This window comes from Aythya marila (genome assembly GCF_965140915.1).
Source record: "Aythya marila genome assembly, chromosome: 8".
NCBI lineage: Eukaryota > Metazoa > Chordata > Aves > Anseriformes > Anatidae > Aythya > Aythya marila.
Window position 1 is genome coordinate 26,673,726 of NC_139049.1, and position 19,877 is coordinate 26,693,602.

The 19,877-nt window shown below is 37.1% G+C and overlaps 1 protein-coding gene across 1 annotated transcript; it reads left to right on the forward strand.

The window, feature by feature from the left end:
• Positions 1-1,276: 1,276 nt before the first annotated feature.
• GPX7 (glutathione peroxidase 7) lies at positions 1,277-10,490 on the forward strand (the record flags this gene model as incomplete). The annotated part of the gene is made up of 3 exons (XM_082765736.1): positions 1,277-1,483; positions 7,761-8,022; positions 9,251-10,490. 3 exons carry the CDS (start codon positions 1,277-1,279, stop codon positions 9,412-9,414), a joined length of 633 nt encoding a protein of 210 aa, XP_082621862.1. The 3' UTR covers positions 9,415-10,490.
• Between the last annotated feature and the right edge of the window lie 9,387 nt (positions 10,491-19,877).

The following is a 19,877-nucleotide window of genomic DNA, read 5'->3' on the forward strand; positions in this document are numbered from 1 at the left end:
TTTTTCATCCACGTAGAATATTGCATGATTTCTTGATGTTAGATGTCTACCGAAGCTGAAATACATAAAAACATGCTCAATCTGAAATATTGAAAACCTGTCGTTTAATGTTTGAACTAGTTACACATGGCTTCTGCACTTTCAGTAATGCCACTTATGCTTGAATTACCTAACCAAATTTAATCAAGCTGCCAACAATCTACCAGAACTTCCAGTTAAAAAAGAAAAAAGAAAATCACACAGTAAAATTAAGAAATAAAACTTGCTCTTCAAAAGATGGATTTCCAATATGCCTTGGATATGCTACTTAATTGTTTTCTGTAAATCTCTGCATTTTGCTCTTCTTTGCCAAGAAGTATCAGTCAGAGGCATGGACGGCCAGTTTCTTAGTCCAAGAAAACAAACAAAAAAAAAAAAATCAATGACCATCAAATGCTTTCTATTGTTGTTATCTTGTACATACAAATCCTTTTCTTCCTGCAGGCACAGTAGCAAATGATAGAAATGGCTGGTTTTTCATGCAGACAACCCAAGGAGGGCATTAGTGCACCGATCCTGAGGCAGTGGCATGGCTCTGAAAACTGAAAGCTTTGGTACCAAATTTAGTTCCCAATGCTTAATGCTTCTTTCTCACGTGAAACCTCCTTGGTAATGTGCTTTCTCCTAGATCACCCTGTCACTTGTCACAAACCAAGTGCTCACAGAGGAGAAGTTCCTGAAGGCCTGACAAACAGTGCTCCATTGCACGTGATATTGTGTGTGGCATGTCTGTAATTCTCAGTTTTTGCCGACTGTATGCTGGGACTCTTGCTCTGAGCACTCGCAGCTGTAACCATTAGCAACCAAGCCACCGGTATCCTTTGACATTACATCATAGTTACCAGATGCTATAGTCAGGATACTAAAAAAAAGTAATGCACTTGCAGGTCCATCAAAAATCATAAACCTCTATCCCTTATTTCCCTAGGACATGGTTAAAGCCAACCTCTAGATCTGGCATCCCACAGACACAGCGTTGCTATTCTCAAGCAGAAGGAAGTAGGTGTTGTACCCATAAACGGCCTCCCTTAACACACCACTACCACAATGAAACACTCTGGTTTAGCCTATTTGAATCCTCCATAAATACATGCCCCTGAGGTTTTGCATGTTAACACAGCTTCTACTAAACCTCTGCAGGAGCCAGACTGTTGCAAAAGCTCCGTTTGCAGCAGTCCCTTCTTTCCGGCAGGGTTTTGCTATTGTGGCAAGTGTCTCTGCAGCGCGGTCGTGCAGCATGCTAGATCCTGAGGGCAGTGTGGAGCACAAGCCGTCCTCTTCCTTCCCCAAAGTTTTTCTCATCCCTCTAGCCATGCTCCTTGCAATTGCAGCACTCCTGCTCTTAGCATTTTCCGCTACGCAGCAGAAAGAGACTGATTTTTACACTTTCAAAGTTGTAAACATCAGGGGCAAGCTAGTCTCTCTGGAGAAGTACAGGGGCTCGGTAAGTCTGCACGGCGGTGGGCAGCTCTGGGGCGCTAGCAGCCAGTCCTTGCATGTCTGCGGAAACCAAGTGCGGGAGAAGAGATTGTTCATTATTAACTCGGTGCATGCATGCAGATAGATCTGTATTTACGACTCTTCTTTAACTGATCTGGAGTGTTGCCTGTAAGCTTGCTTTGATAGCGCTCCGTAGGTCTTTGCACTGTAAATAAAACGTTTGCAAGTCTAACCCCTGTGTGTGGCGAGTCTTTTCCTTCTGCAGGCTGCTCCCTGTATACGTGGCAGGCAAGGAATGCCTCTGTGCCTGTCCTTCGTGCAGCAAGATGAATTGCACTGGATTGCAGCTATTAAACTAGAAGCACAGGAAGTTTGCACCTTTGTACAGCTTACTTTTGGAGTTTTTTTCTGCCTTTTTACTGCATGACTTTCAGTAGATTATTTTTCCCTGAATTCCATCTCTTTTTGAAGTTCTGCGTTTACAAAGGGATTTAACCAGTGGTTAGTGGACTTAACACATTTTGCCATCATTAGTAAAAAAAAAAAAAAAGTGATAAAAAAGTGATTTATTGATAAAATAAGTATTTTAGTATTGGTGCACAGTAAAACTGTAGCAACATCCTCCTATTCCATTTGTTGATTTTAGAATGACAGAGAACAATATGAAGAAGGGCAAGAAGATGCACATTATTTTATGATGTCTTCTAAATTTCATTTATATATTACGTTAAGGAGTTCTAGGCAGAGCTTACCAGTTTAAAAACAATTGCCCTGAATGTAATTTGATTTTTTTTTTCTAAGTGGTTTGACAATCTAAGAAAGATGCTTAGTCCCCGTGGAAGAGAGAAGAGGGAGGTTAGCCCAAGGAGGGGGACATAACACTATAAAGTTCTTGTAGCCAGGTTCACAAATTCCAGAAACTAAAAACATCACAAAGCCCACAGCCTCCACACTTAGCAGTCAAGTGCCACATCTTAAGTGATACAGCCAGGTGCTCCAAGTGCTTAGCTGCTACCCAGAAGGGCAGGCGCCACTACTCACTTTCACCTTTAGCCTCAGCTTTGTGTTTTCACCATCCTTTTCACTCTCCTCGGGTACCTCACTGAGGTTATTGAGCTTACTGCTCCACAACGATGGGTCACAAGCATTTGCAGGAAGATGAGAGAAGGCCCATGGGATAGGTACATTTTCCTGAGCTAAGCAGAAAGGGGAATACTCGTGGATTTGAATCAAATGAGAGCCTCTTATCTGGTCAAAGTCCTCTTCCTCCTCTGGCATTTGCAATTTAGTTAGTGGATAGGGCAGAATTGGTCTAATGCACACCTAAATACCTATACTGAAAAAAAAAAAAAATCTAATGTGAAGCAATATTTGCCCCCCCACCCCCTTTAAGGAGTTCCTTCCAAAGGCTCTGTCAATAAAACCTGTCAGTGTGGTGTGTTTTGTCTGCAGGTCATCTGCAAATCTGTCTGAATAAGCAAATACCACCTGCAGTTTTACTTTAGGGCCAGAATCCACATGGAGAGGAGTAAAAGGGAAACTCAGAGGAATTTCTTCCAGCCACCCCACAGAGATCTGTGGGTGTTTACCCCCTCCCTAACAAGCTGCAGAGCCTGCTATTGTGTCTCATAACAGATTAGAGGTGTGCATCTGCATCTCCACTGGCACTGACAGCAGCCTGTCCTTGATGGGTGACTAGTTTCTTAAGGGAGAGCTCTAGAGCCATACCTTGGCAAAGGTAACGCCATCCTCCTTGGTCTCTGCTAGGCTATATGGAATAGTTCATTTCAAAAAAGGGATGACCAGCTTCTGTATGGAACAAAGAGATTTGCATTCAGAGAGCCTATCAACGTTCAGTCCAGCTGCTGTTTGAGAATGCACATCAGAATGTGTAGCTAATTTAGAACAGTAAAACACCCCCTTTCTGTCATTACACTGTCAGAGCTCATTATTAAGGTAAACAAAGGTTAATTAAAGCTCCCATTTATTTCTTAAAATAAACTTGCTTCAATCTGTGGTTAGATAAGTAATGCTAAGATGTAGGCTTATCACACTATTTTAAAACAATTAAAAGAATGCAAATAATATATAAGTACTATGTACGTGCTGCTGATGTTTTAAAGAAAGTGAGTCACTAGTTAGCCCTGGAACAATAGTCTGCTAATTGCTAAACCAGATTTAACAGCCTTAAGCTTTCTAGCAGATGTAGCAAAAGTATTTTCTTTAACTCTGTCACTCAACTGATTTAGTTAAATAGTTATTTGTTTTGTAGTCAAGAAACTAACTGGGATTTGAAAAACTCAGAAAATTTCCAGAGTAGAGAAGAAAAAAAATTGCTAATTCTAAAAACACAAGAGCCATGCTGAGTAGAACCAGTAAGTGCAATTAATGGCTTGCAGGATCTTTCTTCAATAACTCATTATTGATACAAATTAGCACATACTCAGATCACAGAGGTAAAATTTTCTTACCCAGAAGAAAAGTGAGGCTGACTGATATTAATTCAATTTCCAGTCAAGTGCATTTTGATATAAATTACGAGTACCACAACTTATGTAGTAAATAAGAAATGTACTACGTACAATTCATAAATAATAAACATTTTTAAAACACAACTTTTTTTTTTTTTTTTTTTTTTCCTGAAGTAAATATGCACAAACATAACTTGGCCTCCACTTTAACAAAATTATCAAAGGAGTTGAGGGAGAACTCTCTTTTTATGAAGGCATAAGAAATTACGTTTACCAGAATTCTAAAAGTTTGGTACAGGCTACAAAATAGGTATGATACTACATCTCCCTGAAAGCAGAGAAAGGGAGGACCATTATAATTAGTAAAATAGAATTTAAAAAATACCACAAGTGCCATAGATCAAAAAGCTGCCTGTTTTGCTCTGTTACACCAGAAGGCCATCCTCCTATACTTTATCCAGGCTATCAGAGTGATGTTGACTCACCTGCCTTAAACATGACGGGTAGTGATGAGTCATTAGAAAAGAATTAAGAGTTCAGATAATATTCATCTTACTAGAACACCTACCTAAATCAAGAAAGCCCCTATTTTATTTTATGACCTCTCTCAGATGTGCTCTAAGTAAGCAGCAGTCTTTCCAAAAATAGGGTTTACCTGGGAGCCAGAACTCCCAGTTGTCAACTGTTCCCTGCTTTGTTTATACCCATCTGCATATAATAGTACCTGCCTGCCTACCACAGCTGAGTACAATGTACCGAGGCATAATTAAGCACACTAGAGCAGTGCCTTGGGAATCCTGAAGCAAAGGTACTATAATAATGTAAAGCATTAGGCATTTTAACAATGTAAAGTATTGTTTTACTATTGAAAATAATGGGAGGCACTTTGCATCATAGCTCTCTGCAGGCAGGGAATGTAGTATCACTGAATGTGTGTAAATACAGGATATAGATACTTAATTACTATACAGACTATTGCTATTTTTGTCCCTAAAGTTAACAATTCTGAGTTGGTGTAATGTGACCCTCGCAGTTTCTCCTCCTGTCAGCCAGAAGGGGCCAATTAAGAAACTCCTGGTCTAAAATCCCAAGTATCTACTGTCTCTGCTGAAAGATCCACAAAGGATTACCTGAAGCTTATAGCAGATTCTTAAATCTCTATGGATTTCCTCAAGGTGATACACTGTAAACGTTAAGTAAACCAAGAACTGCATTTGCAATGTTAACTAAATGAGTTCAGTACTAGAATGAATGGGTTTTCTAAGGAAAGGGAAGGAAAGGATAGGGTTAAAAGATAAGACAACCGTTTATGCAGAATTCAGCTTAAATTAAATCGTTTTTGAAAGGTCCAGGGTGAATTGTTGGTGCTGCACACTAGGTGGTGTGCTTGGCTTGCACTCTCTGAGTCTAAGGTGTGAGAGAAGTCAGTCAGGAGGAGTACTGAGCTTAATTTCAACCATTAATAGTTGTAAGGAGTCGAAGTACAGTCTCTTAATGAGAACAAAAAGAGTAACTGTTGTTAATTAAAATTAAATACAAATCACCACATTTTATCGCTTGTGGTACCAGATAGAAACACTTAAAAGATAACTTGGAAAAAGTTTTTAGCAATCATTCTATTCAGTACATATATTTTATATGAAATGCTGACCGTCAGCAACAGAAATGCATCGTAAAATCACTACCTCTTTAAAAAAAAAAAGAAAAAGAAAAGAACAAAAACAAGTTATACGGCATATATTTAAACTTTCAAATAGAGCTTCTAAATGTAATCTGAATGAATGTGATGCTTTGAAGGTTAGCTAGATGGCTCCAGATAATACTTTATATGTGAGTCCACAGGGATTGCTTAGATTGCATTCTCTTGACACTACAGCGCAAAGAAGATTACAGCAATTTCTGCCTTGTAAGATTACCTGTCTTCCAGGGAAAACCAAAGTGCCACTCAGAAACCATTTTAAATACAGCCACATACTTATACAATGCTCTAAATACACAAAGTGCTAATGTTTTGCATAAGAAATTATAAACACTGGCTTCTCCTTACCTTTTTTCTTTACTGCTTCCTACCCCCTCAGGTGTATCACCCTATTATCCCTGCCTTACCCAGGTTATGAGCTTTTATATGCCACTGGGGGTTTTGGCCTTAAAAGTGCTATATACAATTACTCATTTGTTTTTCATATATTATATAATTTATGTTGATGTACTCCATTGATATTTCATATATTTTATATAAAAAACAGATGCATAGGAACATGGAACAATAGTAACATTCGAATCCAAAGTTTAAATTGAGCAAACCCAATAGTCACAGACATGAGTACGAGGACTGGAGTTGGATTTTTTTACTTCTTTTCTTGCCCTGCAGCTACTTCTTGCGTAACTCTGATCAGGTCAATTAACGTGTCCAAGCTTCAGGCTTTCCTGAAAGCCTGCTGCACTGGGCCCTCCAGCACTGCTGACTCCCACTGACACCAAATTGAATTCAAAGGTTTTTTTCAATTTAAGAATGAAGAAGCAACTGCTGGGCTGATGTATAATCTGTAGAAACCCACTGAATACGCTGTAAACCAGGTAGAAATTTGGTTCCCAAATCATAATGGCTCTTCTGCACTATGCCTGATATTCATCTTCTGGGTGCATAAAAATATTGGCTTACTGCTCTTACAGAATGGTTTGAAAAAAGAATAGCATGTAGTTATATGTAAAAGAAATCTCACTATAAACGGTTTAATGCTATTTTTATTAATAAATTCATATCGTATCTAAAAGGTCTACAACATTCAGCTTGAATCCACTCTCAAGAAAACTTTAGTGTGGGCTCAATTTATGTAGAATGAGTTGTAAATTTAAAAATACATAACGATTATAAAACCTGTAAGTCTAAAAACAAATTCTAGGAGTTATTTAAGGATAAAATATCTCAAAAACATTGGGAAGCTCTTCATGGCCTTGAGAAACTGTGTAAAATGCATCAGCTCAGGGTTAGATCACTTAATTTCCTCAACAAATTCTTGGCACATTCTGTTCTACCATGTACTCCTTACACGTGTGTCTATTTCCACACAATGCTTGTCTGTGTTTGGCATTTTCCTCTCTGCCTCATCTGTGCAGGCAGATAAGTGCTTGATGGCATTGTCTGACTGACATGATGCACACATCATCAAAGATGGTCATCTACAGGATTAACTCTTGCAAAGGAGAGTGGGTACATTCTTCACCACTCAGAATCTGTAACTGAGGCAATAAACCTTAATGCAAAATATGTTGCCATTTCATCACAAATGAGTAGACTTATTCTAGACAGGGTGTGAAATTTTACAGTCCATATGGCATAGACCAACCTAAAATCCTCTAATTGCTGCTATTAACTTCCAGGTCAAGATATCTATGCTGGCAATGATAAATGGATCAACCAGTTCTGTATGAGTAATAAATTCTTCACAAGGGAAGATGCTGCACAACAGATGCTGTACAACAGAGAAATGGACAGTCAAAACAAACAAACACTAATTTGAATTATTTTTTTCATGCAGCTCAGAGTACCTCAGTCAGATGGTCATTTCTTAAATATGCCTAGAAACTATCCAAAAGGCAGAACAGAGACATGCAAGTTCTCTGTAAACTGGGAGTTTAAGTTTCTTGATCATTTTCATGGCTACCTATTGGCAATTCAATGTAGTTTCAAATATGAGTGTTCAGTCCCAGTTCTGCAGACATTCTTATTTTCTGAAAATAATCTGCATCCCAGCCTACCTGTTGGAAAACTGACACATGCAGCACATTTCTTTTTCTCTTGTTCTTCAGGTGTCCTTAGTTGTCAACGTTGCAAGTGAATGTGGTTTTACAGACAGCCACTACAAGGCCTTGCAACAGTTACAGAAAGACCTTGGTCCCTATCATTTCAACGTGCTGGCGTTCCCATGCAATCAGTTTGGGCAGCAAGAACCAGACACTAATAAAGAAATTGAGAGCTTTGCACGAAAGACTTATGGTGCCACCTTTCCTATGTTCAGCAAAATCGCAGTCAGTGGAGCTGGTGCAATTCCTGCCTTCAAGTACTTAATTGGTGAGTAATCTGGGCTACTGGAGGGTTGTTTCCCCAGCACAGAATTCCTCTGACATAGGAAACCATCTCATCAAAAAAGGTTACCTATAACTGTGTTCACGGAATTACAGTTCTTAAGTGTCAGGAGAGCTCAAAAGTCATCCGGTCTATCCTCCTGCACAAGGCAGGATTTCTGTCTATGCATCCATGACAGATTTGTTTAGCCTTTTAAATAGATCTGAAGAGATAAAGACCCTACAATAACAAACACCTTGTAAGGCTAGTCTAATAAACTGCTACGTGGAATACAGGTCTTGAAATATTCTCCTGTATGCATACAACCCCTTATCTTAATTTTTCCACTTTGTAATCTAGTAAATGTGTCTCCTCTGACACAACTGCTGCAGGTTGGATTTATGAGAGTCATGTGAAGAGCTGAGGATAAGTGGAAGAAAAGCGTCTGTATAATTTACTTCTTCAATCAAAAGGCGAAACCAAGCACTAAGAGATGACCTTGAATACTCCCTTCCCCATTCCTTACCAAACATTGAAAGAGCCTTACTGCACAGTTCTTCCAGCTCTAATCTGCATTATAGCTAGCACTGAGACCTGAAGAGGTTTTGCTGGTTCTCAGCAGACAGCTAACAAAATACACTGTAAAACAAAATATTCTCAAGGATCTACTTTTCAGGCACTGAATGGATGCTCTAAATGCCATTTAAATGCCAAACTAAAATAACAACCTTTATCCAATGTGAATGGAGTATCTTCCAGGAATGATATATAGTAAAGACCAATATGACATGGCATTACATGAGCTGTACTCTGCAAGAACCATACTGTTTCTTATTCTTGCCAGCACCACAATGTTTACCCATGTTCCACTGAATTTAGAGGTGTGCTGCTAGTATTATTTTTGGCTACCAAAGTACTCCTCCCTCTAGGTGTCCATTGTAGATCTTTCTGCTAGCCAACACTGCCTTAATCCCCTTCATGTCCTTTCATTTCTGTTTTTTGTAGTGGGGTTGTCATTGCAGACACATCATGTGAAACTTGCGTTCCTTTTGTTTCCCTGTTAGTTTTCCATCATTTTCCAGGGCACTACTGTCTAGTTAAATCTCCATGTCAGAAAATTCATCTTAATATTCACTCTGAACTCCCTCTTAATTTTACATTCCTTCTTACTCTGAGATGGTAATCAATAGGCTAATGTTTTTTTGTTTGTTTCTTTGTTTTTTCTTCCCTGTAGATTCTACAGGAGAAGAACCAACCTGGAACTTCTGGAAATACCTGGTAGGCCCCAATGGGAAAGTTGTAAAGGCCTGGGACTCTACTGTCTCTGTTGAAGAAATAAGACCTTACGTTACAGAACTTGTAAGGAAAATCATCCTGAAGAAAAAAGATGAATTATGACTTTCAAAAATTCCAGCATGCTAATTACATCTTCATTAAAAATTAGGACTGGACTTTGACTTTTCACATTCCAAAAGTGGGAATACGGGGAAGGGAAAACACGACCAGTGAAATCTATATTCACTCTCCTCAGAATGTAGAAATCAACCAAAAGTAATTTAAATTTAAAAGTAATTTAAAATTATCTATCTGCAACTGAATTCTATTTTACCTTTCTGAGAAGGAAGACCTCATCGGCAATTGTTTCTTTCCCAACTCAAATTATAGATCATTGATAACATGACTGGAAGTCAGTTAAAGTATCTCGAGGAAAAAGGCTCGTAATAATAAGAACTTTCTGACTGGAATCTCAGTCACATCTACAATTCTGTTGTCATATTTTGATTGTGAACTGAATGAAAAAATAAAGAGTAAAAAGTGCATGATTGATTTAAGGCATGTATTAGGAAGAAGGCCAAATCAGATTCCTTCAAACCAGGCAGACTTACAAAAACATATGTTTTTCCAAAGTTTATGTTTTTCTTAAGTTTTGTATGTTTACCAAAGTCAAACACATTTAATTTCATCTGCCAGGAAAGTCAGTTGTTAAGGGCATGAGGAAAACACATCTATAAAACTTAATTGAAATAAATATGAAAACAAGCTCTTGAAAAAAAATCTCTAAAAGCTGCAAGGAAATGTTTGCATTTTTTTCATCCAGTAAAGATTCTTAGATGATATTTGAATAGCCATTTGAGCATCTATAGCATCAGAGCATGTAAGAAATGGCTATTGCTTTTTTTCTAATAACTTTTTGGCTTAGAAGACTTACTCTTATCTCCTACAATTGATGTTAAGTTTATTTTTCAATTTATGATCCCATCTGATTTTTCTGCATGTGCAGATAAACATTAGAGAATCAACATTTTTCTGTGGAAATCGTTTTTCAAATGTCTGATTGTTGCATAATGTTACAGTATTTAATGTTATGTTAATGTTATAATTATTTAATGGTACCCTTTACAAATGTACGCTCAGACATCTGCTCAGACTTCAGACTGCAGCACTTCTTAGCTCATACTAAAATAATAACACTAATAATTACAGCTTCATTGTTCTTTGACAGAAGCTCTTTAAAAATCTTGTCAGCAAGAACTCTTTTTATCTCAGTAAAAACACAATATGCAGGTCCTCTGCTTTTAACCCCAGGGAGAATCTAGCCCTGTCCAATGGCAGCATTATTGACAAGTGAAAGCTTTTTTGGTGCTTTGTAATGCTTTTTAAAGTAGCACAAACAATATTTATCCATATTGTTGTCAGGGCCCAGGTGCATAAATAACCCTTAATTGCTCTGACCACAGTATGAACTTATTCCAACCCATCACTGCCATTACAGCTCTTCAGCATCCAAACAGGCTCTAGCTGAAATCAAAGGCAAATATGGCATGCACTGGCTTGCAGAAAAGGAGAAAGATTACGAAGAATTATTGGGAAATAAAAGAGCTAATTTTGGAGTACCTTATAGTTCCAATGCTTGAGCAGCTGCTCTCTGCTGAGGTACTGTAGACCACCCCAAAGAAATAAGAGCTAGAGATACTTTAGGGTTTGAAGAAAGGCCCTGAGGAGGAGAGATTGTATGGTACAAAACAAGCTTTGCCTGAAAGAAACTGAGAGCAACCTTTTATTATTTGTAGGGAAAAAAAAAAATAAAAAAAAAAAAAAATAAAACAAAACACACACACACACAAAAAAAAAAAAAAACACAGCAGGAGAAAATAAAAGGATGAAGCAACAAGTACAAAGGCAAAAGGAGAGATCAAGTTAGAAGGGAGAAATGAGAAGGAAATTAAAACAGTTTACAGTCAAAGACTCTTGAGGACAAATAAGAGATGGAAGTTCAGGTCATATTGAAACTAATAACTATGTTCCAAGCTGTGTCAGCTATTTCTCACTTGGAGTGTAACTTAAGAGTGCAGCAAATCAGTGCCAGTGGCAGTGAATATGCCCGTGTTTTCCTCTGATGGAGAGGAAAGTGGACTCTACAGCCCATTCAGTCATTTAGCCTGTTCTTAACGTGAATCACTCTAAGACAATTACTACAAAGGAAAATCCCAAAGAAAGCAAAATCAGATCCAACTGATCCCATGCTGGGACAGAGAACCCAACTCCTAGATAAGGAGGTCTTTTATGACTCTGTAGCCTGTTTATCTTTTCTCTGTTCATTGATGCTAATGCAGCGTCCCAACATGCTCTTAGCAGGTGCTGTAAGCCATAACATATTCTCCATAGAAAGTATATTTCTGGCCCTGATGAGCCCAGACCATACTTTGCAAGACATTTTAAGACCTCTCTATTTCATTTTAGGGTGGTCAACTTCAAATAGAGCTCTGGATTTACGTATATATGATCTTGTATTCTCTATTAGACAAATACTAAAAGTCTAAAGAGATACAATGGCAATGATCAGTTGGAAAGGGTTCATGCTACAGAGACAACAAATATTGTCTGGGCTGCTTTTAAAGGCATTATGAAGCACAAAAAAAAAAAAAAAAAAAAAAAAAAAAAGGTTTCACTTGTCAATAACACTGCAATTGGGCAAGACTAGGTTCATCTTAAAGTATCCTGGGGTTAAGACAAAGGGACCTGTATATTGTGACTTAGTTGAGATAAAAAGAATTATTGCTGTCAAGATTTTTAAAAGGTTTCTGTCACAGAACAATGAAGCTGCAATTGTTGGTGTCATGATTTTAGATAAGAAGTTCTGCAGTCTGAAGTCTGAGAAGATGCCTGAGTGCTATGTATAACTTAATACTGATGACTATTGGAGTTGGTGTTGTTCTTAACAGTTTGGCAATTTAAAGGGAATTGGGTAATTATTACATATGCAAGCTTTGAAATCTGAACAGGCACATGATTTAAAGCACGTGGATACTTTCTCTAAACTTATCAGGAACATTTTTGTGATTAAATGAAATGTGGCATACATCCCATCCATTGTCACATTGGAATCATAGCTTGTAGAACAAATGTGGTCTTTTAATGGAAGTTAGAGAGGAAAAGTAAATATTCTTAGTTGCAGTTTAATTCACATCTAGTCGTGTTATAAGTTCTTTATGACTACTGGCTCAGAAAAATTGCAAATGAAATTTTCAAAACACAGTTTCAATCTGACAGAGATCTTCCCTATAGCAAGTCTTGAAAAGTGTAAAACAGCACTGAATGTATAGCATGAAACTATCTGCTTTGCAGCTTGTCTGCTTTGCAGAGAAAATATCAGTGTGCCTTAACAGATGAGCACATATATGCATGGAGGATGAGTATCTTGATCACCTAAGACTTGATCTCTTACAGTTTGCAAATTTGAAGGTGTAACCTTGATACATTGATTTAAATGCTAAGCTAAGCACCTAGACACATGACTGTGTGCTGTCGTGCCCCCTGTGGCATGCCAGAGGAGATATAAAGCATTTAAAAGCCTACCTGTGAGTTTAAAATCAGTCAGGGCACATTCAAACCTTCAGAATTTTGTCTCATAAAGAATGGAAAATCAGACCTGCATATATCCAAAACTGTTCTGAAACGGAATACGTTACATTAAAATAAAACAACTGAATGGAGCAATAAAGAAGATTTTAAACCCCTCCTTTTTAACATCATAAAGAGAACAAAACCACATGGCCTAGTTATTCTTATATCCACCTCTGGTATTTTAGTTATATGCTAGTGACATTTCCCTCAAGCTTCTATTGTGATTCTGGTCTGAAACATTAGTAGCAAATCAAACTTAATTTCTGTCTCCTGGATGGTACCCAGTTTGTTGTTTTAAACACATCAGCATCTGGTTCAATAAATAGCTGACTATAGTCAGCACTTTCAGAAGACTGGGTATCTGTATGAATAAGCAAACCAAATTTTATGCCATCTTCAATTCTTGGATCAACCAAATATGTCCTATACCCAAGTAAATACATAGTGCAGCTATTCATAGAGCCAAATGAAACTTAACAAGCTTACCTCTGACTCATCCACAGAAAGAGTTGAGTAAGCAGAGAAATCAGGTATTCTCTGTGACATGATATTAATAGATCCTGGAGTAAAAACAACACTGATAAAACAGAAAGCAGTTTACAAACACATTGATGGAAGAGGTACTGAAAGTGCAAAGAGATTTGAGAACTAATTCTGAACCATATTAAAGCTCCTCAGCAGAGACTTACACAAAGCAGAAGGAAATACCTGAGTTATACCTGAAAAACTGTCACTCAGTGGCAGTGCCTCTGTAATCTAATACTACATAGCTAATGCATCCACCTAGCCAGCTCACAAACATAGCACTGCCTACGCTGCAGGATCAGAAATAACACAACTCAACTCTACTCTTCATCTTTTACATCACTAATGCAAGCCCTGCAGCAGCTAGGTGTAGGCAACAGTGGGGACCTGCCTAGTGGAGTGAGCCCTGAGTAACTTTCCACTCTTAGCCTAGAAAACCTGACCCAAGCTGTCAACCTACAGACCTAAGAGATAAGGCATGCTGGTTTATCTCAGAACACTTGCAAGGTACCTGCTCAACAAGAAGATCTCCTAAACTAATACCAGAAAATGAGAACAGTTAAAGATCATTGTATGTTAAGTAAGCAGAGTTGTATTCTGAAAGGTAAGTACACCAAGAAAGTTTTTGAGATGCTGCTGCTTACAAGTTCTTTTCTCTCCACTCAGAAATAATGGCATCAACAGTGTCCAGGTCAGACTCTTTCCTAAGCTGTAATTGATGGATCCACAATAGTAAAAGGAAACAATAGTATTCTACAACAATAGAAAAGACTGAAGTGCAGTTTCTAGAAGAACAAACTTCTGTAACACCTGCTGTATAAATTCAGTTCTGTGGAACGCAACAAACAAAAATCCTACCTTCAAGGAGCTGCAGTTATAGTTTCCTTAAGTGAAAGCTATTATCATATTATATAAAATAGTCCTACATCTTTTTTCTGCACTCCCTAAAAGCATTGCTGTTTCATCACAATTAAGTACATTCATTTGACTCATATGATAAGCCATTTCACTTTTATTTAGCAAGCAGGTGAATCCAACAATGATAAATGAAGAAAAACTGTAGAGGAATAATGTTCATAATCCACAAATTGTTCATCTGTCTTCTAAAGTAGGCACAATTATCAAACTATTCTTGTAATTAAAGTGCTTGCTGAATTCCCAGTTTAAATTACAGATCAGTTTTTCTAACCCTTAGTTAGAGTTGCACCACTCATTTTGATTTGTTACTAATTTTATATTGAAAATACTAGTATCCTATTACCGATACTTTACTGTTCTCTCAAAGGACCACTAATCTCTAGGTAGCGAAAGGTCTTCATGTCACATAAGTCTCCGTTTCCAAATTAGTACAGAACATAAATATTTTAAGTTTTCAAGCAGAAGTAACTCCCAAACTATCAGTTTGGTTAAGCTGAAACATTTTGTTTGGATAAAGTCAATGAGGTATGTTTCAAAGTTGATATACAGATTTTCAATCTTTTTTTTTTTTTTTTTTTTTTTTATAGTTTTACAGATAAATATAGAGATTTTTTTTTTTTTTTTTGTATTTATGTATAGAAAACTTTTAAATTGATATGGTGAATTTTTGAAAACATGTCTTTTTCTCACAAGTTTCAGCTTGGGGAAGAGCTTGGCTAGAAAAGAATTGACCATTTCTAATAACAAAATTTTCTTTTGAAAAGGCCTTGCTAAGTTTAGAGGCTGCCAATCTATTCAGCAAATAGCTATGCTGAAGTGAACAGGAATAAATCATTGAGCAAAATTGCAAGATCAAGCATCTGAATTATATGAATCACTTAGTCTTATTGAATACCAGGAATTAGAGGACACCAATGATAGCTTTTAACTGCGTGCACAATAGATGTATTTGGCAAGCCTGAGGTTAAGAAACTGGGAACCAAGAGTTTGTAGAATCAGTTCCAGAAAATCAAAATATATCAGAAAATTCAGTTAAAAATTAATGTTACATGAATAATCCATGCAATAAACACGTAACAATATATTTTCAATAACTTTAATAGACAAAGAACATAATAGAGATTTATGTATATATATTTATATATATATAAAAGAGGTTAAAAGAATATTAGTAGATGTTCATCTTATATGGACAAAGCTTTCCCAAGTGTAAGGTGTGAAGTTGTATGCAATGAGCAAGTATCATTGCACATGCAGATAGAAAGTTCAAGACAAGTCATGCAATGCTGTCATCACCTGAGGATCACTCGTTCTTTACAATTCACATTATGTAGGTATTGCTCAACATAACCATGTATCTTGCCTTGGCTGCTGCAAAGCAGCCTTCAAAAATTTACACTGTTTGGACTGATTTTCAATTAAACAATTAAGACTTGACACAGTCCGGTAGGACGGCTACTTACTTATGCTATTAGAAACACAATTTCTTGGCAGATCTTTTTGTTAACCTTCAAATCCATCCCTGATTATGGGGGAAAAAAAAAAAAAAAAAAAAAAAAAAAAAAAAAAAAAAAAAAAAGAGGGAAAGGCCCCAAACCACTGTCCTTTTTAATTGTGGAATGCATTTTTTTCATTTATTTTGAGAAGTGGTATGTGTCTTATCCTAAGTTTATTCCATAGCAAATGTCACATGGTTCAAAACAAGGATATTTGTAGGAGAATTTAAGCAAGAACGTTTGCTACTGATGCAGGAACTGTAGTAATAATAAGGAATTGCAAAGTTGAACACTTTTAGTCAGGGATGTTAATGAGTATATTCTGTTCCTGAGACTTGTAGAAACCTCACAGCAGCAAGAAAAAGGACTTGATATTGATCTAATAGAGGAAGCAACCAAGCATGTGAGTGACACCATTTTCCAAAAGCATGTAACAAGCAAAGGAAAAGCAAAGAACAGAACCGGCATTGTTTGATTCCAAGTTTGTACAGATATATCACCTCTAGTTAATAATAATTTAAAAAGGTCAAAAAGGCAAGTCTTATCATGTAAAAGTTGATTGATTTGGCAGCATTTAGAATGACAAAAAGAAGACAACAGAAAACAAAGTAGTTACATTTCCTTCTACAAAACAAACAGCAATGCTACTGTAAATCTGATAACTTAGCTTGCTTTTGCTTTGACTAAGTCTGTCGAGATGTTTGTCATGTCTGTGACAATGAGCTGCACTGATACATTCTGCTTCAGTAGCAACACAGAAACAATTCCTGTCAAAATGCCTGGTACAAATTCCAGGTATAGAAGAACGATGCATGTCAGAGACTTCACTAAGGGTGTATTGGCTTAGTCTGGGCTGGAGGAGACACTCTGATATCATATTAGTGAACACACTAAACCATACCTTACTCCTTGCTGAAGGACCACACAGTTCATCTGATTAATAACTCCAATGAAAAAGTTATACAGATAGACCCTACATTACTTTTCAGGTTTTGAACCTTTTAGTATGTCACTTTCCAAAACCAGTCCTCTTCTCATTTCCTATGAAAAGGAAGTGTTGAAGTTTTTCTTTCCCAGAAAAAAGCATTCCATACCAAAGGCACATGAGCATTCTTCATCCAAGCCAACACAAAATCAGCTGACATTTTATAGAGCACTCTTCAGATACTTGAATTAAGAGGGCAATTTTTTACTGAGACAGTGCTGAATCATGCTCATGCTGTTCTGTCAACTGTTTTAGGTGGACAGTAGTATCTAGGAGACAGTTAGGATGAACAGATAGAATAGATCTTAGTTCCCCATCCAATTTCTAAGAGAACTTCTGACTACTGACTAAGGGTATCAGATTAAATGAATCATTCATCTGAGATGTAACTAGTGAGCATTTCACCAAACCAAGACTGATGAAGTGGAGACCTGACCAATAGCTCATGTGGCAGTTTCAAAAGGCCTAGTCTATCCCTCAGAGCTCTTCCACCCATTACAACTCGGTAGTAATGAGGTGCTGTGATCAGGAGGAACACATAAGCAAGAGATAATCACATGCCTGAGTTGCATATTATTATTATATTGAGTGGTACCCAGTGACAAAAGGCAATGGGCACAAACTACAACACAGCAGATTCCACCTGAACATCAGGAAGTGTGTTTTTTACTATGCACAGGTTGCACACAGAAGTTGTGGAGATCTTCCAAAGCTGCCTGGACATGATCCTGGTCAACCTGCTCTGGGTGGGCCTGCTTCAGCTGGCAAGTTGGACTTCCAGAGGTCCCTTCCAACCTCAGCCATTTTGTGATTAACAACTTTGTGAAAATGTAATTGATCTGAAAGACCTGTGGAGTGTCTTGAAGACATACAAAAACAAAAAGGAATATACTTTTTATCTTTATCTTTATCCATTGATGTTGGACAACATCTCCTCTCTGCTGTCAAAGTGAAAAGGGATTTGAAACTGAAAATGGCTTTCTAGCTTTAGACAAAGGTAGAAGGGTTATGCAAATTGATTTTCTTTAGATCATCCCAAAATCCAGTGGTATTCCAAAGATGGCAAACAAACTCATCTTCAGCACCAGAGAGGAATAAAAATGAGCTTTAGCAGCTAGGAAATAAAACTGAACTGTCAAGACAAAATAAAAATGTTAAGAAAGGCATGTCATTGCTTGTGACTAACACAATAACAATATCAGAAGTGAAAAGTCCAAATTCCCATCTTCCTGTAATTATACGTAATACATGAACCAAGAAGGAATACACTACTTGACTTCTTTCCCATCAAACTTAGAGCACTGTCATCAACAGTGTGGTTGAACTGACACTTATATTATGATTCTGATTGCTTACGTAATTTTGCAGTATCTTGACTTTTTTTTAAATCAGAACACTTTTAAAATGCATTTTTAAATGCAGAGGAAACATGCATTCCAGATGTCAGCCAAGTGCAGACAGAAAAGGTCCCTCTTCAGGGCTGTTAATAATATTTTTGCACGTTAATAAAATGCTGTTGTAGTAATTGGAAGCAATACTTTGAACTTTTTTATAATTCTCTGCTCGAAGGTCTCATGCATTTTATGAATAATAAGTATGTTTCCTTGGCTTTCCTACCAGAAGAAAAATGATTGAGACTTGCAATAGATATTTCTGCCTCCAGAGTCAGGTATGAGAGACAGGTAGGTAATGAAATATTCAGATATCTACAAAATAGATAAATATCCCATTCCTTCATCTCACAGGACACTGGAAAGTTTAATTAATATCTGTGAAGCCGTCATAACGATTTGAACAAAAACATGGCTCAAATAATTCAGTATTCACAGTAGTTGCAGTAAACATGCAGCAGATAAACTTTTAACCATGCATTAGGAATGAATAAAAAAATAAAATACTTAAAAACCCCATTGCCAAGTGAAATAGAATCTGTTAAAAAAATAGTGTGTGATCATGTCATCAATTTTAAGTCTGGCATTTCTAAATTCCAAGTAACCTAATATTATTTGAATGTAACTTTCTACATGTAATTTCTTATGTTTGAAAATAGAGAAAATAGGAGAGGAATTTTGCATTGGCAACCATGTGAGTCAGGTGGCTTATTTCAAACTATCATACAGAACTTTGCCACATGTATTAATGAAATAAATAAGAGCCATTGTTTGTTATCACACGTGTGAAAGAGAACTAAATGAAACCACAGGATTTAATACACTTGTTGACAGAAAAGGAAGGGAGACAAGCAGGAAACCTGTGTTCACTTCCAAACTTTACATATAAATGACCCCTAGTGAGCTCAGACTTCTTCCTATTCTTCCAAAGCTTAGTTCTCTTTGCCTAATCCTTTCAATTTGCCTATGGTCACTCTCCCCCATTCCCATCTCTTCATCCTAACCCCGTTCTCATTAACTACTAAATCCCAGCCCCTGATCCTTCAGCTTCTCATCACACTCTCAGTTTCCTACCCCACCTAAATCAGACCTTGCATATCTTTGTCCCTAATATATTATTTCACTCAATTTCTGCCTTACCACATAAGCTGTCACTCCCCTACCTCAGCTTTCAGAACTTTTTTCCATTTCTTTGTTTCCAGCTCCCTTCCCTTAACTCTTCCCTTGGAATCCCTCTTTCTCTTTTTCAGACTTCTCATTCAGTCTCAATCTCTCTCCCATGTCTTCTAGCCTCACAACATACTTCTGAATGAAATTTAAAAAAAAAAATCAACAGGAGAGAGAAACTTGGGACAGAAAACTTCAGTCCTAATAATCAAGTTTGGCAAGATAAGAAGCCATTGTAAATAGGCACCTCTAAACAGCCTCTCTCTTGCTGCAGAACTTTACCAATAGATGATTCCCCTACACCCAAAATAAAATAAATAAATAAAATAAAATAAAAAAAACAGTTGTGTAGGAAAGTTAAATAGGAAAGAGTTCTTGCTGCTATTAATGTCTGAATTTTGTTGAATTATAAATTAGAATGAATGTTTTCTATGAAGGTTGAGTGTAAGAACCGTGAGTCAAGGTACACAAAAA